The sequence below is a fragment of the Microtus oregoni genome, unplaced genomic scaffold (assembly GCF_018167655.1).
Source record: "Microtus oregoni isolate MIOR12 unplaced genomic scaffold, Mior012 000003F_ref0000135, whole genome shotgun sequence".
NCBI classification, from domain to species: domain Eukaryota; kingdom Metazoa; phylum Chordata; class Mammalia; order Rodentia; family Cricetidae; genus Microtus; species Microtus oregoni.
In genome coordinates, this window is record NW_024543062.1 from 22485524 (window position 1) to 22512770 (window position 27247).

The window sequence follows — 27247 nt, forward strand, 5'->3', positions numbered from 1 at the left end:
CAAATGCAAGCAGTGTGCCACTCCCGGCAAGACTGACCTGATTGCCTTTGTCTAGGAGGAGAGAGATGAAATTGAGACAAGATTCCAAGCAGCCCAAACTCAAAATCATCCTCCACCTCCACTCCCTAAATACTGGGATATAGTGTGTGCTAGGAGACCTGACTTGGTTTAGTGACCTGGAATTCTGTAGCCTAGTTGGCCTTGAACTCAATGGTCTGTCTCAGCCTTGCAAGTGCTGGGAGGCAGCATGCAAGGCTTGATTGTCTCTGTCTCTGTGTATTTCTCCCAAAATTGTGTGGGCAGTGATCTACATGGGCCCCACAGCAGCCATGGCTATAATATAGCCCACCACAAACACATGAACTAATTTAAAACCATGTGTGGAGGGATATATTTTTAATCCTAGCACTCAAGACTCAGGAAGATCTTTGAAGTCAGCCTGGTCTATAAGAGCGAGTTCCAGGACAGGCTTTAAAACTACAGGGATACCCAGCCTGAAAAAAAAAAAAAAAACCAAATAAAATAAAAACTCAGACAGAAATTGGGGATCATCCTGAAGGTCTGGAAAGCAAAACAGTCAGCCACTTGTGTTAGGTTGGGAGCGTAGGTCCCAGTTCCTTGCATCTATCCCAGCCCCCAGGCCTGGTTTGGACCTCAAATCCCAATAGGCCAGGTCCTGAACCCCTCCTGTGGCTTCCCGGTTTCCCCCTCTGGGCCACCTGAAAACGCAGATCTCCCATTAAACCCGGATATTTCTTGTTGTTTTTTTTTTTTTTTTTTTCGAGACAGGGTTTCTCTGTGGCTTTGGAGCCTGTCCTGGAACTCGCTCTGTAGACCAGGCTGGTCTCGAACTCACAGAGATCCGCCTGCCTATTGCCTCCCGAGTGCTGGGATTAAAGGCGTGCGCCACCATCGCCCGGCTAAACCTGGATATTTCTTAATCTGGCTTGTTTTGATTTGGCTTGATTGGCAATTTTTGTGTCGTCAGGGAGCCAATATTAAGAAATAATCCTAACACCGGAGGTTCTGCCGAGCTAGGGCAGGTACCTTTTCCTCTGGCAGACCATTTTCAACTTTCTGGAGGAGTCTGCCTCCTGCTGTGCGAATCGATAAACACAGTTCTGACTGCTGAAGGTCAGGCTCCCCACGTCTTCTCTGCCTGACTGTCCCGTTGAGCGATCTCAGACATTTTATAGAACAGGTACTAAATTCCTGGTATAACTCTAGTGGCTCCTGGTTTCATTTTTATTAACTAATGATTTCATCCAAAGCATCTCCAAAGGCAGTTCATATGTCTTCTATCGAAAGAGCAGCAGGGTTGGTGGGAGAATTTCTTCAGCAACCCTCCTTCTCAGACTTTGAGACATGTAACCTGGCCTGGAACTCGGAGATCCACTTGCCTCTGATGGAATTAATGGCATTTGCCACCAGGCCCGGCTTCTAGCAACCTGAGCCACCAAAATAGTACAGTTAACAACCCTCCACGATTGGGTACTCCTTGCTTTCCCTAAATTTACTCTTGGGAAGCGCATACTCCCATTTCTATGCCTTTTAACTCTCTCATGTAAATAATCTTTAACAAAACTTTCCACTCCGCTTCATAATCTGTCTAGTCCTAACACTCGCAGCGTGGAAGCCACGAACTCGTTTGGCCCCGAGAAGTCTAGGGGCACTCCTCGGGATATTGAGGTGACAGCAGGCAGCTGCATCTCTGAGCCCTCACAGGTGACAGGACAAGCACAATCTAGTCGGTTCCCACATAGCGAGGTCTCGGTACGTCCCAAGTTCCGCTCCCTAGCCAGCATCCACCACCGTCTCCACGAACTTTTTCCAGCACACGCGCACAACACGCGCCCCGCTGCTCCCTTGTCCTGACTGGCCACCGTACCGTCTTACGTCATTACCACAGCGCCACCATAGCGGAAGGCCCGGGGTCCTCTGCTGCATGCGGCGCGCTCCGGGGATGACCCGGCGGACGCCTGCACATCAGCCGCGCGTCCCCGGAGAGCCTCGGAAAGCCCAGAGGACGCCGGCGAGGCGCGCGTGGGGCTCTGGGGTCGCGGAGCTGGGCAGCAGCATGGGTGGCGTGGGATTGCAGAGGGTTCGGCGCTTCCGGGCGGCCGGCAAGGCTGCCCGGCGCGGGCGTCCCGGCGATGTGTGGCGCTGAAGCGGCAGTGGGAGCGGCGGCGGCGGCGGCGGGCTTGGCTTTGGCTTCGCGGCGGTGCGGGCGGCGGCGGTGGCGGGGCAGGCCCCTCCTCAGGAACTGGCGAGCCCGGGCCTAAGCGGCGGCCCCGTAAAATCCCCGCACGGCGCAACAGGCCGGGCTCCTCCTCGTTTCGCCCTGCCCCGGGAGCCTGCCTCCCCGGCCGGGGATGAGGCCGGGAAGCGGCTGCGCGGGGCCCAGCACAAAGGCTTGTCCCCAGGGGCCACCGCCGCTGCCGCCGCCACCGCCCCCACCAGCCTAGAGTCACCTGTGGAAGCCGAGCCGGCTCCCGGGCCCTCATCCCCTCCGGTCCCCAGTGGCGGGCACTACCCGTGTCCCCGAGGCCCGGGAACCCGCGCTCCAAGCCCTTTGCTTCCTCGGCTGCCAGGGGATCAGACAGCCGCGCAGCCTCCGCCGCTCCAGACTGTGGGAGCCCTGCGGAGCATGTCAGAGGATAGCGACATGGAGAAAGCCATCAAGGTAAGAGAGAGATGCCACCCACGTCTTCCCTGCTTTGTCCTGTGATTTCCCCGCAGCGCCAACCTCGGAAAATCAAGAGAACTTGGACGAGAGTTAGTGGTTTAAGTCACTAGAATCTAGTGAGTCCGGGTTTTGTCTCCCCCGGATCCTTGGACCGTGTTGAGTTGTGGAGAGTGGGGTGTCCGACTCTCTTCAACTTCCTTGGCTGAGATAGTTTCTGTTCACCTAGAACGAAGGCGAGTAGAGTGGGAATACTTGATATGTGTGGAACGAGTAGGACTTCTTAGGACTCGGAGGTTTCTGTCGCCCCCAAGTGCCTCCATTTGCTTCTCGGTGGTCCTCTGTGACACTTGGCAGTGGCTTTAACGGACCCCTCCTGATAGGTCTGAAACAAGCCTGTTTGAGAGCTTGAGCTTCAGGAGTTGGTTCGTCTTCATTCAAAACCTGTTCTTCGGATTTTCCCTCCTTATCCGTGTGTTCATTTTTTGCTGTGCTCTTGCGTGCTCTCCTAGAAATCAAGATTTTATTTCTGAGGAGCCAGCAGCACCCTATGTGCTAAAATGACCCCAAACGGGACTAGGAGTGTAGCCGGGTTGGTAGAGTACCTTACTTACCATGCATGATTTCCTGGATTTGATCCCTAGAATCCCAGAAAACTGGCACAATGGTGCAAGTCTTGTCATCCCAGCGCACAGGAGGATCAGAACTCAGAACCAGTGCCATTCCAAGGTTTTGGTGGATAAGGGCACCTGAGCTCAGGGCTGATGCCTTGAGTAAGATCCGTGGACCCACATGGCTGGAGAGAATCAAATTTCCCTCCCCTCCTCCCTCCCTCCCTCTCTCCCTCCCTCTCTCTCTCCCTCCTTCCTTCTTTCCCTCCTTCCCTCTTTCCTTTCTTTTTTGAGACTGGGTTTCTCTGAGTAGCCCTGGCTGTCCTGGAACTTGCTCTGTAGACCAGCAGAGATCATCTGCTTCTGCTTCCCAAGTGATGGGATTAAAGGTGTGCACCACCTCTGCCTTTGGAGAACTGGCTCTCGTAGGTTATCTTCTGGTCTCTGAGTACACACATGCACACACGCAAAGTGAAATAATAATAATAAGTTTAGGGTCGTTTTTAGCCATCTAGGTCATGTAGCCTGGAGCTACAAACTCTGTGTATAAATAAATAATTACATAAATTAGAATGACCCGAGTAAAAATGACTGTTTTTCTTTGGTTTTTCAAGATAGGGTTTGTCTGTGTAGCTCTGGCTATCCTAGAACTTGCTCTGTAGATCAGGCTGGCCTTGAACTCACAGAGATCCGCACACCTCTGCCTTCTGAGTAGATATTAAAGTTCTGTGCCACCCAGGATTTATCACTACTGGTTGTACTGGCTTTTTGGGATCCCATTCTCTTTGGATGGATGCTTTGCTCAGCCTAGATGTAGTAGGGAGGACCTTGGACCTTCCCCCAAGCAATGTTCCTTACCCTCTGAGAAATGGGTGGAGTGGTGGTGGGGAGGTGGAGGGAGTAGGAGGAGAGGAGGGAGTGAGAACTGGGATTGATATGTAAAATGAAAAAAGATAGTTTGTTTTTTTTTTTAAAAATTAAAAAAAAAAAAAGACTGCCACTACTGCCTGGCCAGAATAGAGTTTCATTTGTTTGTTTAGGTATTCTTTTTCCTATTTAGAGCGACAGCTTTGTTATGGGTTGACACTTTTCATGTTTTTATTTGACAGTTTCACACATTCTTCATTGTTTTTGTTTCACCATTGACAGTATTTATATATGCTGGGTATGGTGGCATGACCATGGTTGGCCTAGGCAGCATAGTGAGATGTCATATTAAAAACAGAAACAAAACAAAACAGAGATGAAAAAAGTCTTTAGTTTGACTCAGTATCAATATTATTGTCTTTTAGTCTTTGAATGTATCAAAAATTTAAAAACATTTTAAATGTGTGCTTGTGTATGTCAGTGTGTGTGTGTGTGTGTGTGTGTGTGTGTGCATGCAAGTATGCACATGAAATTTGGTCCTATCATTTGGGTTCCAGGGATTCAGCTTAGGCTTGGTGGCAAGAGCTTTTCCTACTGAGCTGAGCCCTCTTTAGGCAGATTTTTTTTTTTTTTTTTTTTTTTTTTGGGTTTTTCGAGACAGGGTTTCGCTGTGGCTTTGGAGCCTGTCCTGGAACTCTTTAGGCAGATTTAAAAAAATAAAATAAAAAATAAAACAACACAACTTTTTCTCGGGAGGGCTGAAAAGATGGCTTAGTGATTAAGAACATGTACTACTTTTGTAGAAGACTTCATTCAGTTTGGTTCCTAGCAGCCACACTGGGTGGCCCACAACCATTCATAAAAGTCTGTAACAACTCTAGTTCCAAGGGATCTGACAACCTCCTCTGGTTCCAGGGCACTTATACCTGTACGCAGGTACCCACACATAAAAAACAAACAAACAAACAAAACAAAACATGCAGGGTGTGGTGAAGCATACCTTAATCCAAGCACTTGGGAGACAGAGGCCGTGAACTCTGGATTCAAGGTCAGCCTGGACTATACTTAGTGAGACTCTTGTCTGAAAAAAAAACAGCCTCTGGAGAAATGTCTCAGCAGTTAAGAGCACTGACTGCTCTTCAGAAGGACCTGGGTACATTATTCACAGCACCTACATGACAGCTCACAACTGTCTGTAACTCTAGTTCTAGGGGGATCTGACATCTATCTCCACACAGACCTGAATGCAGGCAAAATAATACATATAAAATAAAAATAAAATTGATTCAAGACAAAATAAACTATTAAATCTATGCAGAGCCTATCTATTTGTGTACAGTAGTCAGAGATATTGCTATTATTTTTTCCTCTTCTAGCATTCAATGATTATTTCCTGGGTTTTATATATCTAGTGATTTTTGTTGAAAGTCGGACACTTGGTAACATTGTAACAACTCTGGACTCTGATCCCTTCCCCAGCTTGTTACATTTGTAGCTGCCTAGAATTAAAGTAGAATTTCTTTTCTTTGTGCATGCTAATGTCTGCTCAGGGATGGTAGTCTTTGTTTTTCTCAGCCTGTGTGTGGTGTCTGCTTAGCTAGCTATGTCAGCCTGATGTGGGCAGGAACTGCAGTGTTTTTGGACTCCTGCCGCTCTACCCCTGAGGTTCTCGAGTCCTTTCAGAATGGAACTGACTGCAAAGTCACTCAGGCTTTATGTTTCTCTGGCCTCTCAGTCTCCCTGTCCATTGTGGAGAGCTCACTTCAGCCTTATTCTATGGCTCTGTGTAGTGATTTGCCCTCTAAATCCACATATTCTGCATTCCTGGCCAGGACCATTGTCTTGGAGCCTAACACAGCTGTCCCTTGTCACCCACATTTTCCTGTTCTTGCCTGCACAGCCCAGCATTTTCTTCCCTGACCAGTAGAGCAGCAGCACTGCCTACTTTCCATGGCTCCATGCTGGGAGCAAGCGACACCACTGACTGCTTTGGGCAGGGAGGCCAGAGGCTAGGAACTGCAGGAGCCAGACTGCATGCTGCTTTGACCTCACTCTGGTGGGTTAGAAAAGATAGTTCTCTATTTAGCTTACACTCTTCTGAAATAATTATTTTGACAACTGACAGGCTCTGACTGTGCAGCTCTGGCTGGCCTGGAACTCAATGTAGACCAGGCTGACCTGCCTCTGCCTCCAGGTGCTGGAGGTAAAGGAGCAGTTTTGTTGTTTTTGCTTTGACAATTTTGTCTAGCTGTAAACATGTTTACGGAAAGCAGTTGCCTGCCTTTCACACTGTATGAGAATCTGAGCCCCAGAGAGTGTTGATGGTCTACCCAAATAAAGATGAGTGACGGATGAAACTAGAATACATCATCTACTCCATCCCAGATCTCAGATTAAATATTGAATTTAAATATTCTCAGGTGGCTGTGGTGGGTGGTTACTGAGGACCAGCAGTCTGGAGTGGGTCTGTCTGCAAGTGCCTTTCTTCCTTCTGTAAAAGCAGGTGTCTGAACTCCAGGCTTTAATGTATAGTCCTTTCAGCTCTCTGTCAGTAGACTGTCACCTTCACATGGTGGAAGATCAGACCTGAGAGTCTACTCTCCTAAACGCACAAGTTGGGCAGTTTGTTCAAGGATGTAAAGCTCTACAGATACCTGACACAGTTTTCTGGACTCTCAGAAGTCCACTGTTGTTGTGGTGAAGATGCACAAGTTACTGTGCTGTGTGTGACGTCCATGAGCATGGAGGTGCAGTGCTGGGGGTGCAGGCCTCGCATGCTAAGTATTCTGCACCCATCGAAAGTCCTGACTTTGTAGTACTTTGACATCCTCCATAAAGCATCATTTGTCTACTTAAATAGACCATGTAGGCGGGCTGCAGAGTTTCCTTTTATTCTGGAGCCTGTACGATTAGGAGGTAGTGATTGTGAGGTAGCAGCAATCACATAGGCAAGTGCGATTATAAAGCCCATGGATAGCTTAGAATGTGAGGTGCTGGACCATGGCTGTCCAACCTCTGCTCAATTATCTAGCTTAACAGTGGAATCATCTCTCCCCCCGCCCCCTTTTCTTCTTTTTAATAGGAAACCTCCATTTTAGAAGAATATAGTATCAACTGGACTCAGAAGCTGGGAGCAGGAATTAGTGGTCCAGTTAGGTAAGACACCAAGACACCCACGTGGAAAACAGGGTGCATTGCTCTGGGAGGAGACACACAAATTGAGCCTTGAGCTACAGGCATCAGATGTACTTTGAGAATTAGCCTGAGTTTAAATAGAGTTTCTGTTTGGTTTTGGATTTGTAGTGTCTTGCTTAGTGTGTATAAAGAACTTGGACCATTGAGCTATACCCCCAGCTCCTAGTAGAGGATATTTATTTGATTATGTTTTTTACATTTTTATGAGTGAATGTGTGTGCATATGTTGTGCACATGTGTGCCATAGCATGTGTGGAGGTCAAAGGATGACTTTCAGGAGTTGGTTCTCCCTCTATGTGGGTCCTGACCCCTTAGTAAAGGCTTCTTATTAGTTTTTTTCTTGCATCTAGACACAGCTAGGTAGCAAGGTCACATGGTCTATAGTATTATAGGTTGGTTTTAAGATGTCAAGTTATTTGGGCCAGTAAGATAGGCTATTGGGTAGAGGAGCTTGCTTACAGTTCTGATGGCCTGGATTTAGTCTCTGGGAGCAACAATAATACTGGAAGGAGAGAACTGATCCCTGCAGGTTCGCCATGTTCTCCACGTGTACATACACACACCCACACCCAGTAAGGATTTTAAAATGGAATTGAAAATGTAAAAGGTGGGGCAGGAGAGATGGGTCAGAGCACTGGCTGCTCTTGCAGAGGATCTGGGTTTGATTCCTAGTATCCATGAAGTAGCTCACAGCCATTTATAACTCCTGTTCCAGGGTATCTGATGCCCTCTTCTGACCTTCACAGGGGCCTGGTGGTGAACAGACTTACATGCAGGCAAAACATTCATACAAAACAAAAACAAAACAAAAAACTAAAGATATGACATTTTTTAACAAATGTAAAAGAAGCCTGGGCCTCTCAGAGAGGCTGTCATTTCTGTAGCTGGGCTGAGACCCAAAAGACCCTTGCCACCTGCTGCTCTAGGGCAAGTTGTCTTTTTTTTGTATTTGTCTGAGACAGAGTCTATATAGGCCATGCTATCCTGGTATTTGCTATGTAGATCCTAACTGCCACCATGATTCCCCTCTACGCCTAGAGTCTGTGTGAAGAAATCGTCTCAAGAACGGTTTGCACTGAAAATCCTTCTCGATCGTCCAAAAGCTAGAAATGAGGTATGTTCCTTTATTACTTTGACTTGCTCACATACACACCACACATGTACACGCGCGCACACACACACACACACACACACACACACACACACACACATGGAAGAGTGAGGGAGGTCTATGCAGATGTCTTGGAACTATAGTTACAGGCAGTGTGAGCCACTCAGCTTGGGTACTGGGAACTAAATTTGGAAGTACAGGAAGCACTCTCAACTACTTGACCACCTCTCCAGCCCGTTTAGGTGTTTTTGGGCCCTAAGAATATGTACATGTTTACAACTAAGGCAGGCAACTTCTTGGAAAATATAGAGATGCATAAAACATCTGTATCCCTACTGAACTGTTCTCTGTTCACATTATCATTGTCAAGTGTTCTGTCTCAGCATGGAATGCTAGCTAGCATACAGTCTTTTTCCCTTCCAGCCACCTCACATTCTTTTTAAAATGAGTAAAAAGAGGGTGTAGACAGCAAATCTGTCAGTGCAGTTTTACTTGTGGAGAGAACACTGGGGAGACGGTCTCGCAGGGCCGCACTGGGTGTTTTCTGTTAGTCTAGGTGGTGAGTAGTTTGACAGAAGTAGACATCCTTTGGACTTAGTGTGGTTAGCTTTTGATGGACATTTGGGGGAAATGATGGCACTTCCTTCGCACACAGACATGTCCTGTGTTCTCTTTAAGGTGCGTCTGCACATGATGTGTGCCACACACCCCAATATAGTGCAGATAATTGAAGTCTTTGCTAACAGTGTACAGTTTCCTCACGAGTCCAGTCCCAGGTAAGACTAAACAGGGCCGTCACCTCTGGCTATATGGAAGCCATGTTGTAGCAGAATCGTCCTCTTCTGTGTTCTCTTCCCATTTCCCTCCCACTTCATCTCTCCTTTTCCTACCTCTTTCTCTTTGTGTTTAAAAACTTGGAGACAGTTGTGAAAGTGGAATTATGTAATGAATCATCACTGAGTTTTACCAGCTGCCGGTGGGAAATCTGCTACTCCTCCTCCATCATTGTTTTGATTATTTTCTCTTTTTAAAAAAACTTTTAAGGGTTGGGGATTATAGGTCAGCGGTAGAGTATTTGCCAAGCTTACCCAAGGCCCTGGATTCAATCTCTAGCACTGGTATGTGTGCTTATGCGTATGCATGTGCATGTGTGTATGGATGTGCATGTGTGTATGGGTGTGCGTGTGTGTATGGGTGTGCGCGTGTGTTAAAAGCAAAATAAAACAGTATAGAGCCAGGTGTAGTGGTGCATGCCTGTAATCTAGCACTGAGAAGCAGGAGCATCATACATCCCAGTCTAGCCTGGTCCACATAGTAAGGCTGTTTATAAATAAACAAAAACATTGTAATTGAAATAGATTCTATTCCAAATCGGTGGGAGGGGCCCAAATGTTCTTCCAGGTTAAATCTTAGAGGCTCGTACAAAGGCCCCATTGCTTGAAGGGAAAAGCCATCATCATTCTTTTGGCTGCACATTTGGGAAGTAGCTTAGGTAGAGACCAGGATGTGACCCTGTCATTGCAGTGTGGCAGGTGTCAAGAGAGGAGCCTCTTCCTTGCATTCGGAACCTTACAGAGCAGCAGTAGTGTAAGTGCAGTCTGGGAGGCAAGCGTCTCACACAGGCTGTGGGAAGTGGGCCTTGTGGAGCTGGTGAAAGAGATGGGAAGTCGATTGTGTCTCACAAGGCGTGCTCTGTTGGTGAGAGCATTTGGATGAAAGCAGAAGCCTTTATGTGAAAGAATAGGAACCAAAATTCACATTTTGTTTTGTTGTTGTTGTTGTTGAGAATGAAGATCATTGCTCTTAATTAGTGGCTAGATAACCCTGGATATAGAAAGTGGTTACATATTTTGTTGATGAGTTCACTTCATGTCAGTTTTTTGATGCTTCCAGGTTTTTCTTTTCCTTTTTTTAAATAATGTTTAAAAAATTTTTTTTTTAACTTAACAAAATCAAATGCTTTCAAACAGGGCTCGACTCTTAATTGTAATGGAGATGATGGAAGGGGGCGAGCTGTTTCACAGGATCAGCCAGCACCGGCACTTTACAGAGAAGCAAGCCAGCCAAGTAACAAAGCAGGCAAGTCAACAGAGGGGTAGGGTCTGGGGCGCTGACACTTTGGCTGAGCAGTCCAATTGCGCCTGGGAAGAAAGCTGAAAGAAAAGCTCTGACCTCTCAGTGCCTGCTTTGTTATAATCAGAAAAGACGCCTTCACAGGGAAGCACAGCCGCTTTTCTACTTTGAGAGGAGGACTGTATTTTTAATTGCTTGTCACATGTGTGCCAGGGCTGCTGTAGAGTTTCCTCCACTCACTGTCTGAGGACAGCTGTGCACAGGTAGACCCTTTAGTATAAACTTGTTCTCAGGCATTCGTACCCGAGATGTTTCTTGCACAAATCATCGATCATTTCTGCAGATTACAATGCTATTCTTGAATTTTTATGATAGTGAATGATTCTTAGTCATAGCCTATCATATTTTATTGTATAAATTTATGGCCCATTTGATACCCTGACTCCAACTAGCACTGAATACTCATAGAGGTGACACGCTAAACCTCAGGCTTGTCTTCAGAACAAGCAAACAGACCGTAGGCCAGCATATGGCATAGCAGTTAGCTTTGCGAGAAAGCACTCACACATTTTCCACCCCTAGTTTTCAAGTCTTTGAATGCCTCCTTTCCTGTTGACTGGGTAGCAGTCAGTATTTGAAATGCTAAGAAGAATCACTAAGTTGAGGAACCACAGAATCTCTGGTTTAACTTTCAAATTACACCATTCATTTCTCAGATACTGAGACAAAAGAATGTAATCTGATCATTCATTTAAAAAGAAAACAAACGGTTGCAGTCTACAGGGACAGATGCATTGTCATTAAGTGAGATGTACAAATTGCAACATTAGGTAGAAAATCAAGCCAGCTGGCTGGAAGGCAGTGCCTGCCGTTCAACTCCCTAGAGTGCAGTTGTCTCCCAGGCGCACCCCTGTCGCCCACTGGGCAAGCTCCTGCCTACTGAAAATGCTGCCTGTGGGTTCTCCTACAGTATCTGTCACAGCACAGGTCAAGGAGCATCTTACAGCATGTATCCACCGCTTTATTCTGACAAAGGATTGTTTGCAGTTATGTTTTGGTAAGTATAGGTTATAGTTAAACTAAGGCTAATTCATTTCTGTTTCTTGGTGTCCTGAGTCTTAGCTTCTGTTTTGAAATCAACACTGACCACAGTTGTAATTGACTTAACTCCTGAAGTTTCACACTAGGTGTGTGAGAGATGGTGCTTTTCTAAGAAGTGTCTGGTCCCTGTGCCCTTTTTCAGATAGCCCTGGCTCTACAGCACTGTCATTTGCTAAACATTGCGCATAGAGACCTCAAGCCTGAAAATCTGCTTTTCAAGGATAATTCTTTGGTGAGAAAATTTGCTTTTTCTCATTTGATGCTGTCACTTTGGTTTTTTTGTTGTTGTTATTGTTTTTTGTTTTGTTTCTCTCTCTCTCCCTCTCTCTCTCTCCCTCTCTCTCTCTCTCTTTATTTCCCTCTCTCTCTCTCTCTCTCTCTCTCTCTCTCTCTTTTTAGATAGAGTCTGTGTATCCCAGGCTGGTCTTGAACTTTCAGTGTAGCTGAGGATGACCTTTAACTTTTGATCCTCCTGCCTTTGCCTCCTGAGTGTTGGGATTCCAGGTATGCATCTCCATACTTGGTTTATGTAACTGGGGGTTGAACGCAGGACTCTGTGCATAGTAGGCAAGCACTGCCAACTGAGGTCCATCCCCTCATCTTGATACATAGATCAGGCTGCCCTGGAATTCATGGAGACTAGGTTGGCTGAAAACTCAAAGTTGCCTTTGCTGCACCGAGTCCACGTGCTTTTTTAGGCCACAGTGCTTCTAACACTTCAGTTTCCTCCACTTGTTTCCATGTTGGGGCTCAGAAAAGTGGTGACACCTGTGGCATTGGTGATTTGGATGTGGGACTTAGGAATTTGGATGATATTTGGAGTGTGTTTGGGGAGAGGCAGGAAGTAACGTGCTTTTTTATATTACCTTGGAAGTTTGATTTGCTGTCAGCTGTTGTGTTTTTCCCCATGTTCCTATTCTCTGCCCTATATTCTACCAGTCCTTTGCTCTAGTTGCTATGACGCTCATGGCTAATGTTCAGAATGAAGCAGTGCTCTGGGTTGATGAGGGAGGGCCAGTAGGGCTAACATACTGCGAGCAAAGCTCACAGCTGTGAATCAAGGTTGACTCCCTTCTGTATTACTTTTAGATTACTGATTGACTGCTTTTTATATGTATGAGTGCTTTGCTGCAGGCTCATGCAGTGCCTGTGAAAGCCACACTGGGACTGGAATTACAGGTGATTGTGAGCTGCCACATGGGTGCTGGGACCCAAAACCAGGCATTCAGCAAGAGTAGGAAGTGCTCATAAATTCTGGGCCCTCTGTAGCTCCTTTGTACTAAGATCTACATCCTCTTCATAGGCTCAAGTCTCAGCTAGAAACTAACAAGACCCTCATGCTTGCGTTGTCCTTCCTCCTTCCCTCCCTATCTACCTACCTACCTACCTACCTACCTACCTATTGTTTTATCCTGGAAACAGGCTATCTTCAAACTCATTGTAATCCTCCTGCCTCACTGTCCACAGTGTTGAATTACAGGCTTCTGCAAGTGTTTACTGACAAATATGAAGAACTGACCCCAGTTTGTTTTCTTTCAGGATGCCCCTGTGAAATTATGTGACTTTGGATTTGCTAAAGTTGACCAAGGGGATTTGATGACACCCCAGTTTACCCCTTATTATGTAGCACCTCAGGTAAGCATGTTTTCTTTCTTATGGTGTATTGCCAAATTGCCTGTAGACTCTTGTTCTACTTTTCCTTTTCTTTTTTTTTTTTTTTAAACATTTAACTATATGTATGAGAGTATATTTTGTTGTTTCTTTGGGTGTTTTTTTTTTTTTTTTTTTTTTTTCCCCCGAGACAGGGTTTCTCTGTAGCTTTTTAGTTCCTGTCCTGGAACTAGCTCTTCTAGACCAGGCTGGCCTCGAACTCACCAAGATCCGCCTGCCTCTGCCTCCCCAGTGCTGGGATTAAAGGCGTGCACCACCACCACCCGGCTGCAGTTCCGACTCTTGTTACTTCTGTTCTAGGCTTGTATTAAGATGGAGAGCAGGAACTCAATTTCAGAAACCTATACATTGCTTCATTGGCATAGAATTTTGCTTTTAAAATCAGTTTTTAGGCTCTGCGTAAAGTATTTCCCTCACAAGCCCGAGGAACTGAGTTTGAGTCTCTAGAGCCTGTATAAGGCTGATGTATTTATAAGCCCATGTTCTGTGTGAGGTGTGCATTTATAATCCCGTGTTCTGTGTGAGGTGTGCATTTATAATCCCGTGCTCTGTGTGAGGCAGGAGGAGACAGGAGAGTTCCTGAAAGCTCATATGCCAGCTAACCTAGGTGTACGCAGTGGAGAAGCAAGAAACTTTGTCTCCATGTGAGGTCATCCTCTGACCTCCATGCATGTGTGTTGTAGCATGCACAAACCTATACTGACACAAAAACATGTAATTATATGTTCATACATACACACAATGGGCTGTGCCTTACTGATCCCATCATGCATCTGTAGTGCTGTTACCCGAAATTGCATTCAGTATATTCAGTCTGCTGTGCATCGTAGTGTATGCTTAGACTAGCTTGCTTGTTTGTGTTTTTGTTTTTATACAGCATAATCTTTATAAGGGACAGAAGACCACATTGTATTCAGTTTAGTAGAGCCCAGGTTCTGGTGCTCTTGCTCGCAGTCCTTGGAGACACTTCAGGCTTTGCCACTTAGCGCATTCTCCAGGGCCTGGCTACTTCATCAGCACTCAGAGACACATTCTTCTCTTGGCCAAAAGTGTACTGGGCCCAGAGCTTGGGCTGTACCTCTGAACATTCGTGGATTAGAAGGGACAGGCCGAGGTGTGCCTTCTTCAGCTCCACATAATGGAGCTGGGTGAAATCCCTGACACCCTGGCTGCCCAGTGAACACTGACTGGTTGAAGTGGATGTAAATCTCGCAGCCTCAGCTTTGTGCTGATGAAGGGAAGAACCACATATAGGAAAAGGTTGTAATGCATTGTATAGTTGTTCTTCCTCTACCTTGTTCTCTCTCTCTCTCCCCCTCTCCCTCCCCCTCCTTTTCCCTTTCCCTCCTCTCCCTCTCCCCTTCTCTCCTTCCCTCTCCCCCTCCTCCCCCCCCCCCCCCCCGCCGTGTTTTGTAGCTGTTGGTTGTTTTGGGATTTTGTTTGTTTGACACAGGGTCTCATTATGTAGCCCTGGCTGGCCTAGAACTTGCTATCTAGACCAGGCTAGCCTCAATCCCAGAGAAATCTGCCCGTTTCTCTCTCCCAGGTGCTGGAATTAAAGACATACATCACCATGACTGTTGCTGCCTTCTTTCTTTCTCTCTTGCTCCTTTCTTCCTTTTTTTCTCCCCCCCCCCTTTTTTTGTTTGTTTGTTTGTTTGTTTTTGGAGATAGGGTTTCTCTGTGTAGCCTTGGCTGTCTTTGGAACTCACTCTGTAGACCAGGTTGAACTCAAACTCATAGAGGTCCATCTGCCTTTGCCTCCCGAGTGCTGGGATTAAAGGCGTGTGCCACTACTGCCCAAGTGCTGCTGATTTTTTTAAGACAAGGGTCTTACTGTGTGGCACAGGGTGACCTTGAACTCCTGATCCTCCTGCCTCTCTAGTGTACTGGGATTACAGGCATGCACTATAATGCCCAGCTAAAAACATTTAGGGATGAGGTGATGCTCATGAAGTGTTTCCTAGGATAGAAGAAGGACCTGAGTGTGATCTCTAGTCTAGTGCTCATGTAAAAGCTGGGTCCATACCAACCAGGCATTATAGCACACACTTGCAATTCCTGTACTGGGGGAGGCAGACAGGAGGGTTCTGAGCTTGTTCTTCACTGAGCTCCCTTCTTTGTTCATCAAATAAGGTGGAAAACAATGAAAACACCCACAGTTGACTTCTCCACCTATGCACACACTGCACCTGCACACATGGACGGACACACACATACACCTACATATACACTGTTTGTGTTTTGTGACGTGATTCATGTATCCTGGGCTGTCCTGAAACTGCCTATGTCGCTGACTGACCTTGAACTCATTTTCCTCTTGATTCTACTGCCTCTATTTCCTATGTGCCCATCTTAAAAAAAAAAAAAAGTCATTACGCCAGGTGTTGGTGGCGCATGCTTTTAATCCCAGCACTTGGGAGGCAGGGGCAGCCAGATATCTGTGAGTTCAGGGCCAGCCTAGTCTACAGAGTGAATTCTAGGACAGGCTCAAAGGCTACAGTTAAACCCTGTCTCGAAAAACAAAACAAAATAAGTCATTGCAAGGATTGTATGTGGGTTTAGGTTTTATACCTATTTTATATAACCCATTTGAGTAAATTTTTACATATATATTAACTATAGATGCCAGCTCAGCTCTTAGCATTTGAATTTACACTTGGTCCGGGACATTTGTTCTGAAGTCTTCTCTGTTGTTTTGGAGTTGAACATGTGTGTGTGAGTTTACATACAGGCTGAGTTCTAGTGCTTACCATTCTGTCTTCATGCCAGTGCTCCATTGTGTTGCTCACTGTTCTTTAGGACAACTCTCAACATTGGCTGAGTGTCAGGCGCCTTAGCGGGTTGATGTTAAGTTCTCTGACCTTGAATTGCCCTGTGGTCTTCGGGACCTCTTGACGATAAAAGCCTGAGATCTAGCCGGGCGGTGGTGGCGCACGCCTTTAATCCCAGCACTTGGGAGGCAGAGGCAGGCGGATCTCTGTGAGTTCGAGACCAGCCTGGTTTACAGAGCTAGTTCCAGGACAGGCTCCAAAAACCACAGAGAAACCCTGTCTCGAAAAACCAAAAAAAAAAAGCCTGAGATCTGACTGATTGTTGGAGAGCTGTGATATGGTCTGCCATCACTGCCCTCTAAACAACACTGGTGATTACTATTTTTTTTTTGCTTCTGAGAAAGCCTCATACATACACACACACACACAGCTACACACAAATATATATTTTGTATATAATTTGTATAAATATATACACATATATTTGTATATCTCAAGGGTGCCTCAACCTTGTAATCCTTCATTCTGGACCATACCCCTCTGAACATGCCTGATCTCAAATTCCATCTGCCTTCTCTAGCCACTGGGAATTATAGGCATTTTCTGTGATGCCTAGCTTCCATTTCTTTTGAATGATATTTTTGTTTGCTATTACTTGTATAGTTTTCATTGTTCAGGTTTTTTTTAAACATACTTTTGTAGACTTGCTCTTTTTTTAAAAAAATATTTATTTAAGCTGGGCGGTGGTGGCGCACGCCTTTAATCCCAGCACTCCGGAGGCAGAGGCAGGCGGATCTCTGTGAGTTCCAGGCCAGCATGGTCTACAAGAGCTAGTTCCAGGACAGGAACCAAAAAAAAAAAAAAATATTTATTATGTATACAATGTTCTGTCTTTGTGTATGCCTGCTGGCCAGAAGAGGGCACCAGACCCCATTACAGATGGTTGTGAGCCACCATGTGGTTGCTGGGAATTGAACTCAGGACCTCTAGGAAGAGAGGCAATACTCTTAACCTCTGAGCCATCTCTCCAGCCCCTTGTAGACTTATTCTTCGCATTTAGTACTTTTATGCTGTTACAAATAGCATTTTATTTTTTAAGTTTAATTAATTTACTTTAATTACTTACTAATTTATTTATTTCTTATTTTTGGTTTTTTGGTTCTCTGTGTATCCCTGACTGGCCTGGAATTTGCTCTGTAGACCAGACTGGCCTGGAAGTCACAGAGATCTGCCTGCCTCTGCCTCCCAAGTCCTGAGATTAAAGGTGTGTGCCACCACTGCCTGGCAACTGGACACACCTTTAATTTACAGGTAAATTACTAGCTGTGAGAAAGAAGCTTGGAAGTGTTTTGGTTTTGAGACGGGGTATCACTGTGTCCTGAAACTCACTATGTAGACAAGGCTATCCTTGGGATTAAAGCATGTGCCAACATGCCTGGCTGAAAGTTATAGTGATGCTTTTTGAAGTTTTTGTTTGTTGGTTGGTTTGGATTTTTGAGACAGGGTTTCTCTGTAGCTTTGGAGCCTGTCCTGGAACTAGCTCTGTAGACCAGGCTGGCCTCGAACTCACAGAGATCCGCCTGTCTCTGCCTCCTGAGTGCTGGGATTAAAGGCGTGCGCCACCACCACCCAGCTGTTTGTCTTTTGAGACAGAGACATGGTTTCTTTGTGTAGCCCTGACTGCTCTCGAACTTATAGAGATCCACCTACTTTTGCCTGCCAAGTGCTGGGAATAAAGGCATGTGCCACCACCACCCAGCCTGATATTACTTTTGATTGTTGATTGTCAGTTCATTTGTAGTCTTCTTGTTGGTTCTGAGCTGTGGAACACTGGTGGTGTGATTCCAACAAGCTATCTCATTGGTTTGCCTTTGACAGGTACTGGAAGCACAGAGGAGGCACCAGAAGGAGAAGTCTGGCATCATACCTACCTCGCCAACGCCCTACACTTATAACAAGGTAAGGGAGCTGGTGGTCTCCTTCCCGCTGTGGACTTCGTGACTGTGAGGTGTTGTGATGCAGCAGCAGCTGATCTAATGAGGGCCTGAAGCAAGGCTCTCACTTGTTTAGTGCGTGCAGCAGGAGCCAGAAGCTGTAGCCCCGTACAGACACTGACGACAGTGAGGCTAACTTTCATTTTAGGAGGAAAGGCCATTTTTGAAAAACTGAAACTCAAGCGCACTCTGGTCATTTATGTATGGCACTATTCCTTGGTGCTTTGTAAAATAACAGCTTGATTAAAGCAGTTGCCTAATTTGAACAGAGCAAGTGCTTAGTTCCTTGGTGCTGTCTTTAACTACAGCCACATACCAGACATAGCTCTGTGAAGCTCACGAAGCCAGCGCTTCTTGAATGGGTTGCCGAGTAGATTTTTAAAAGTGTGCTTTTTGGGCACTTGAAACTAGCTCAGGGTGACAGGGGCGTCTAGGGTCACTCCTGTGGATACACATGCTCCAGCTTTGTGGCTTCATATAGGCCACTGAGCTGCACTCTGAACAGGAGCTTTCGGGACTGAGTTTGCAGTCCACTAGCCTAGCCAGAAAATGACAGGTTCCGTGAGATACCCTTCTCAAGGGAATAATGCCAGACATGATGGAGCAGGACCCTGGGTAGCCTCTGGTTTCACATGCATAAGGCATAGGCGTGTACATCCTCCTACAGTTGCACACAAGCATGCATCATACACAGAGTTCAGCAAAGCGTTGATGCTGAATGCTCGCTGGCAGATCCCTTGACCTCCTGTACATGTTGCCTGATGGGGCTTGCATGGTGTGTGACTGCAGGACAGGACAGGTGACTGCAGACCCAGATCCACCCGAGCCAGTGCAGAGTGCTGACAGAGGCCCCAAACTGACTGCCTGTGCAGCCTTCCACCAAGAGGCTTTCCAGAGTCATTTTAGAAATAAATTTGGCTCCTAGCATTGTTACAGCCTCCATATCTCTGAAGAGTAAGTAGTGAGGAATTCAAGGAAATGTGAAACATGCCTTCAGGTCTCACACCTGACTACTGAGTGTTAGGAGAGAAACTGCTCATTTGGGCTTTTTATTTGGCTGGAGAACTTTCTCTGCTCTCTCATTGCTTACCATAGTCTCTCATTTGCATAGTATTTTTTTTTCAATTCAAATAGAAATTTCTTATGAGAATAGAGTAGAACACAGTTGTCATGTGTGACTAACAGCAAATGCTTTTAGGCCTCCAAATTTTGTTACACTGCTTTGGCCTTTTCAAAATGGCTTAGGCCGCGTGTGCCTTAGCTGCTGCAGTCAGCACTCTCCTGCCCCATCTGGATTGAACACAGTACATGGTCCAGTGTGAGCTGGCTTTTAGCTCTCTGCTTCTCTGCTCTAGGCTGTCTCATGTGCATGTGATATATGCAATGTTGGTGGCTCTCAGAGACAACAAGAGACTCTTAGTCTCTAAAATGTCCTCAGCTGCCACTGCCCTTGGTTATATTAGCTTGTATGTGTGTGTCTGCACACACCTGGACGGTAGTTGGAGGCTCTTCTCTGATTGGAGTGATTCCTTTCTATTTTGCTTTCAGAGCTGTGACTTGTGGTCCCTAGGGGTGATCATCTATGTGATGCTATGTGGATATCCTCCTTTTTATTCCAAACACCACAGTCGGACTATCCCAAAGGATATGCGGAGAAAGATCATGACAGGAAGTTTTGAGTTTCCAGAAGAAGAGTGGAGCCAGATCTCAGAGATGGCCAAAGATGTTGTGAGGAAGTGAGTCCCTGGGCTGCTGAAAGGGTGGTTAGGGAGTCCTGGGGGATGCAGGGCAAAGGGAAGTCCTTTGTCATCGTGTAGGCATCTTCTGTTAAGAGTTCTCCTTATAGTCGGACGGTGGTGGCACACACCTTTAATTCCAGCAGTTGGGAGGCAGAGGTAGGAGGATCTCTGTGAGTTTGAGGCCAGCCTGGTCTACAGAATGAGGCCCTGACTTGAAAAACCACCCCTCTCCCTGTCTCAATTTTTTTTTTTCTCAAGATTGTGAACCCAGGGTTGCTGTGTTAAATTCAGGCCCCTAAGTGGTCAGCTCCTGCTGTGCCCTTCTACCTTCCCCCACCTTATCTTCTGTTTGTCATGTTTTGTTTGCTTTTTTTTTTTTTGTCTTGTTTTGTTTTGAAATAGGATCTTATTCTAGCTCTCGCTGGCCTAGAACTCACTTTGTAGTTGAGGCAGGCCTGAGATCTGTGGCAATCCTCCTGCCTTAGTTTCTTGAGTGTTGGGATTACAAGTGTGCACCTCCATGCCCTGTTGTGTCTTTCTTGTATATAAGCCAGCCATCAGGGATGGATGTGATGCTAGGACTTTAACTGGGATCCCAGGTAACACTGACCTTTGGCCTTTCATTTCTTTACACTGTTGAAGTGTGTGGTGTTAGGCTTAGGGCCACTCCCAGCCTATTCTGCCAGGTGGTTGCTCTGGAAGTATTAAACTGAGGATTCATAAGAATTAGGGATATCAGGGGCTGGAGTGATGGCTTGGTGGTTAAGAGCACTGATTGTTGTTGCAGAGATAGTTTCTTAGTACCAACATGATGGCTCCTAACTGCCGGGAACTTCAGTTCCGTGGGGCTTAGTGCTCTCTCTGGCCTACTCAGCACTGCACACATGACACGTGTGTACAGATAACATTCAGGCAGACACTCAAATATAACATAAAAATGAATATTGGAAAGAATTAGGTGGGCAGTGGTTGGTGGCTCAAGCCTTTTATTCCCAGCACTCAGGAGGCAGAGACAGGAGGATTTCTGTGAGTTCAAGGCCAGACTGGTCTACCAATTGAGTTCCAAGATAACCAGAGCAACATAAACGCTGTCTTGGAAAACCAAAAAGAAAAAAAGAATAGGGCTAGCGACAGTGCATGAGAAGGAGCCAGTGCAGACTGTGGGTAGCAGAGCTGAGCTGAACTTTTGAGTACTCTTTCTGCTACCCGTGTGGAAAATGCAGCTCTGCCCACCTGATCGATTTCTTCATGGGTTAAGAGAAAGGGAAGCATGAAAAGGGACATGCTTGAGGATTGTCCTACTGACAACAGTCTCTTCCAAGTGAGCTTGTGCCAGGCATGCTGATGCCTGCATGTAATACCAACACTTGGAAGACTGAGACAGGAGAATCATGAATTCAGTGCCAACCTGGCCTATGTAGACCATGTAGTGGTTTAGGAAGTCTGCTGCAAAGAGGGACTAGTTCCTAAACTGTATAAAGGACTTTTTATGATGTTGAAGGCAGGGTTTGACTTCTCACCTGTCTATATGCTACTTTCCTGCTGTTTGCCCAGCTTTGTAGTAAACCTCGGTCTTCTTGATGGCTTTCTGCCTCTTGTGTGTGTAGGTTTATGTAGAGGTCAGAGGTCAGTCTTTAGTGTCATTTTTCAGGCCTTCATCCATATTTTTGACAAGGAATGTAAGCTTGTCCTGACTCAGACATGGGAATGAGGGCTATGTAGTTAGAAGAGGTGATCATGCTGCAGAGAGCCCAGGGTAAGCTAGGTGTTGTGTTGTATTAGCCTGGATGAGTGGGGGGCCATGAAGTATGACCTAACGCAAGAGAAAGTGCTGTGCGATGGTCTGTTGGAGTTGTTGACTATCTCTGAATAAGAAAGGTCTAATGTCTACCTTGATGGGATCTCCTTTTATCTTAGATTACAGCCTGGTTCAAAACTGCAAGGCCCTCAGCTAATTTACAGTCCTAGAGACCTCAGAGTGGGGATTAAATACAGCAGGATGTTTAGGCTTGTTGGTTTATCTACTGAGTCTTGTGATATGGACTATCTGAAGGGTTTTTTTTTTGTTTATTTGTTTGTTTGATTTTTTTAAGACAGGGTTTCTCTGTGTGGCTTTGGAGACTGTCCTGGGTGGCCTTGAACTCACAGAGATCCACCTGCCTCTACCTCCATAGTGCTGGGATTAAAGGCATGCACCACCACACCTGGTTTTGAAGTATTTTTGAATAAAACTTCTGGTGTTCCTTTCAATCTGTTGCCCAGGAGAGTAAACCATAGCAAGTACATGGGACTTCTGGTACTCTGTACATCCTGCCTTGCTGCTAGATGTCCCAGGTCTGCAGGAGTTGATAGAAAGTCAAAAGAAGACAAGGTTATTTGGAATCCAGCCCAAGAACTTCCTTTGTTTCTTCTGAGGATATCTATGCATGTTGTGTGTTGGTATGTCTTCTCTACAGGCTCCTAAAGGTCAAACCGGAGGAAAGACTCACCATTGAGGGAGTGCTGGACCATCCCTGGCTCAACTCCACAGAGGCCCTGGATAATGTCCTGCCCTCTGCTCAGCTGATGATGGATAAGGTTCTGAGTGAAACTTATTTTGTTGCCTGAAAAAACAGTGTGAGAAAGGGCTACTGAATATAGGACTTAAAGGGAAACGGGAAAGCTTGTTTTCTCCTATTTCCTGAAAATAGGAGAACAGGTCCCAAGGACTATCCTTTGCACTTGCTGTGTGGGTTTGATGGCACAGGACATAAAAGGTCCTTTCCCCAAAGATGTTTATGTCAGGTTGTTGGGAAGGCAAGCAAATGAAATGTGAGTATTTTAGAAACAGATCTTGCATGCTATGGGAATTCAGAAGTTGGCATCTCTGAGGGCGTGTGCTGCCTAGGATGAAGGCAAAGAGCCTCACACTTACTGGCTGCTTTCTTTCTTGAGGAACATTAAAATTTATTGTATTTATCTGCGTGTGCCACCATGTGCATCCAGGTGCCTCTGGAGGCCAGAAGAGAGCATCAGATCTTGATCTGGAGCCATAGTTTGTTGTGAGCCACCTGCTGTGAGTGCCAGGAACTGAACTTGAGTCTCTGTAAGAATAGTGCCTTTCTAACTGCTGAGCCATCTCTCTAGCACCATTAGTGCTTCTTACTGAAGAAGGCTAGCTGGTAGGTGGCCTGTGTGTGGTCTGCTGGTCCCTGCTGATCCAGGGGAGGGAGAATCCTCTGCCTGATTAAAAAAAAAAAAATTGTATGGATCTCCTTTGTCTTGAATTGGCTGTTAAGTGGTTAAATAACAAATGTGGAAACAAGCGGACAAAACCAGGCACAGCAGCACAGCACTCCTGGCACACACTCGGGAGCTTAGGTTGGCAAATCACACGAATTCGAGAGTTCAAGATGAACTTGGGCAACACAGCCAATATATATATATATATATATATATATATATATATATATATATATATATTTTAATCCAGAAGGTCAGGGTAACTGATGATAGCATTTACATGCAGGCAGTGGTTGCAGGAATCCAGCAGGCTCATGCTGAGCAGCTGGCCAACATGAGGATCCAGGACCTCAAAGTTAGCCTCAAACCCCTACACTCCGTGAACAACCCCATCCTGAGAAAGAGGAAGTTACTTGGGTAAGTGAGCTTATTTCTTTGATCTTCTTTATGATAGGCATGGTTGAGTGCTAGGAACTCAGCCAGGGGTCTGCTCTCTTTCTGCAGAGGGCAGACAATATAAATGGCCTCAGAAGTTGGACATACTCTATTAGTTGCTTTTTTTCTGAACGTTCTGGTATCTTGAGTTTGGAGCTGGGTTCTGAGGTCTTACCTTACTATTATCTTTCCCCACACTTGTAAAGCACCAAGCCAAAGGATGGTATTTATATACACGACCATGAGAATGGAGCTGAGGATTCAAATGTTGCCTTGGAAAAGCTTCGAGATGTCATTGCCCAGTGTATCCTCCCCCAGGCTGGTAAAGGTCATGCCACTTACTAATGTTCTGCATGTGTGTGTCTGTGTGCCTGAGACAAGAGGAGCGAATAATTTGTGGTGGTCTGTTTGTATCTTAAATTAAGTACATTATATAAATGAGTCCACATCTACTAGGAGGTATAAACAGTGCTAACTGCAGACACATGGTAAGTTTGTGTCTTTGGTCTTCAGTGAACTTCTTGTTTAGTCTATCTGCTAATGCCAGGTGTGGCATGTGATTTGTGTTGTCTGAACTTCACAAGGAAGGCACAAAGTAGAGAGTAAAGGACGAAAATGTGGACTAGGTCTAGATTAAAGGCCATCAACACCATTTCCAGAGCCTTTATACTGCAGCACTGTATCTGTGAGGATAAGGACACTGCATGGGCTCACAACCAGCCCTGCTGCAGCTTCCGTCCCTGGACTTCACTGGCCTTTTTACAGGAGAGAGCCTCCCTGTCCAGATGGCCATGATGTGAGTGGCTCTTCTTATAGTGAGTAAGGCTTCATGTTCGTTGGGGTCAGAAAAAGTTGGATTAACCCGTCTTCCTAAATCATTTGCCATTTAAGAGTCTGGGAACATGCCTGAGTATTTTGAGGCGAGGGATGAGTGTAGGAAGAGGGCAGAACACACAGACTTGTTACTTCTTCCCTCTTTTGGCTAGTTGTTTTTTGTTTGTTTGTTTGTTTGTTTGTTTTTTCGAGACAGGGTTTCTCTGTAGCTTTGGAGCCAGTCCTAGAACTCACTCTCTAGACCAAACTAGCCTGGAACTCACAGAGATCCACCTGTCTCTGCCTCCAGAGGGCTGGGATTAAGGGTATGTGCCACCACTGCCTGACTGTTTGGAGGTGGAGGAGGGCTAGGTGTTTTTGTTCAGAAATGCCTCTCACATTTCTCTTGGGTTGTCAGAACACGTGTGTGAAGATGCACTCTTAGAAGAGCTCAGTGACAAGAGGGTCAGCCTGCACACCAGGACCCGCAGGAAGCCAGCAGATTATACATTTTGTCTTTTCTCACCTAGTTGGGCCTCATGCCCTTCCATTTATGACACTAAAATCCCATGATGCTACTTAAAATTGAAACTTCCTCTCCATTCTTGCCCATAGGAGAGAATGAAGACGAGAGACTGAATGAAGTAATGCAGGAAGCCTGGAAGTACAACCGGGAGTGCAAGCTCCTGAGGGACGCTCTGCAGAGCTTCAGCTGGAACGGTAAGCCAGCCCCTGGCATTTAGACACAGACAGTCTCTCTGAGGCCAGAGCCAGGTGAGGATGATGTGTGACGAGAAGGGGCTCTGGGGGGCAGGCTCTGCTTTACCTGCCCAGGCATCTCTGGTGTCTGCTCTGTGCATTTGTTTTCCAAAGTGCAAGTGCATTGTGTGTTATAAAATGAACACTGGAGAGCTCTGTCAAATATTTCTTGAGGAGGGAAAACAGACAAAAGCGAAAGCAGATTCTTGACCCCACATTCCTGGGCTGTTCACTAGGTGACCAAGGAACAGCAGCACACAGTTGCGCTTACCAGAAAGTTCCCCTAACCAGCTGTTAAACTCAGAGTCATTTGACTGAGGTCTGCCACTGGGAAGACAAGGTGGAAAGGAGAGGTGCCTTTTTCCTACTCAGCCCGGCTCTCAGCAGCTTGTGGTGACATCACCACTCCAGCCGAGAAGACTGCCAGGAGCTGCCGCAGTGCCGTCGGAGCATGTGCTTTGACTCTGTTCCTCTGCCTGTGTCCTCAGTGGGCCTGGCTGCTCCATACCTGAAGAGAGTCTAAGACAGAGACCTGTACAGAGTGTGTGCTGGGTGCCAGCAGCAGTCCAGGAGAACTGCAGTGCTCTCCATCCAGCCTCTATTCAAAGGCTATTCCAACCCTGACACTTAGTTCTATAGGCTGCGGGGGGGGATTGACTTTATGTGTGTGGATGTGGACATTCGCGCTAGTGTCTGCACAGTTCACAAGGGAAGTCAGAGTGCCCAGAGCTGCAGTTAATGGGTGATGGTGAAGCCACATGTGGGTACTGGAAACTGAACCTGTGTCCTCTGCAAGAACAGCAAGTGCTCTTAACCTTCTGCCCCAAGTTTTGTATTTTATGTAAACAAAATCAGACAGATCTACGTTCTTTTGTCTCTGGCTTCTTTTTTGTCAGTATTGTTTTTGTGTGTTCCATTCACGTTCTCATGAATATACTGTCCACTCACCACTGAGTGGACATGTCGTTTGTTTGGAGGTTCTAATAAACAAGGAAAGGTTGTTGGGAATACTTTTCTATGTCCTGATGAACAGTTTGGCTTTGTTTTGTTTTTCAAAACAGGGTTTCTGTGTGTAACAGCCCTGGCTGTTCTGGAACTTGCTCTGTAGAACTCATAGAAATCTGTCTGCCTCTGCCTTCCCAAGTGCTGGGATTAAAGGCGTGCACCACCCCACCCAGCTTCTAGGCGGTTTTCTATGCTTGGGTATGAGTGCCTTGTTGGATGGTGTCAGTGATCTCTGGTTTTGTGGCATGTGAAACTGCTCTCTTGCTGCTTGAAAGCAGAGGCTCCGAGCTGCTTTTGAACAGTGCAGTGAACTCTGGCTGGTGAGGTTGTTTGAGTTGGAAAACTGACCTCATTCTTTCTTGAGTTTCAGGTCGTGGATTCACAGATAAAGTAGACCGACTGAAGCTGGCAGAGGTTGTGAAGCAAGTGATCGAAGAGCAGACTATTCCCCATGAGCCCCAATAGTAAAACGTCAAACTGTTTTTAACAATTGGAAAAATAATTCCTTAATGTAAAAAGTAATTTTTATGTAAATTAATAAATCATAATTTCATTTCCTTGTTGCTTAATGTTGCTGTTTAGATTTAGTGTCAGAGTTTCCTAACAGTTAACTGTTTTCCTTTAAAACAAAAAGCTCAGTTCCTATACTATTGACATAGGATAGTCGAGTCTTGTAGTATAAGACGACACTGTCAAGAAAGACAGGTATAGTTACAATAAAGTATTAGCAACCATTTGTCAGAGGCAGGTAGAGGAGCTGCGCCAGGCTCTGCTCAGTCTCTGTTGCTTCTAGCACTGTGGAGCCTTGCTCTATTTGCTTTGACTGTTGCTCCCTGGTCTTAGGTAGATTAATTCTAGTGCTGACCTGTTTTTATGAATTAAGTATTTCTGTCCTCCCCTGCTCCCCTGGCTTCTCTCTGGCATGATTTTACTGAAAAACGTCAGAGGATCCAATCTTGTTTGGTTGTTTTTCTCTTGTGGCTTTCCATAAGTAGTTGTTCTGCCTGGATTTACTTGCATCCTCCTGGCTGTGTTTATTTTCTTCAGTATCCTTCGATCTCAGGTGGCATAATTAAGCAGCTTTGGTTTGTTACTGTGTATGTAGGCACAGCCAACCCCTCTCCTAGTGGTTGGTTTTTAGAGCTGTTTCTGGTGACTGCCTTTACTGACACATAAGAGCTCACAGGTAGACAA

General features: G+C 45.9%; 1 protein-coding gene across 5 annotated transcripts; it reads left to right on the forward strand.

Annotated features, from left to right (window-relative positions):
* The first annotated feature begins 1976 nt into the window (after positions 1–1976).
* Mapkapk5 (MAPK activated protein kinase 5) lies at positions 1977–26610 on the forward strand. Of its 5 annotated transcripts, none has more exons than XM_041648970.1 (14): positions 1977–2683; positions 7244–7317; positions 8395–8470; positions 9146–9243; positions 10438–10546; positions 11784–11873; positions 13181–13276; positions 17965–18045; positions 19629–19816; positions 22276–22396; positions 23328–23458; positions 23683–23798; positions 24905–25009; positions 26424–26610. In XM_041648970.1, exons 1-14 carry the CDS (start codon positions 2648–2650, stop codon positions 26516–26518), a joined length of 1416 nt encoding a protein of 471 aa, XP_041504904.1. In that variant the 5' UTR covers positions 1977–2647; the 3' UTR covers positions 26519–26610. The 5 variants fall into 5 exon arrangements, with proteins under 5 accessions (XP_041504904.1, XP_041504908.1, XP_041504903.1 ...); XM_041648969.1 differs by having other exon boundaries at positions 1978–2683; positions 23683–23804; XM_041648974.1 differs by lacking the exon at positions 9146–9243 and having other exon boundaries at positions 11788–11873; positions 23683–23804.
* The last annotated feature ends 637 nt before the right edge of the window (positions 26611–27247 follow it).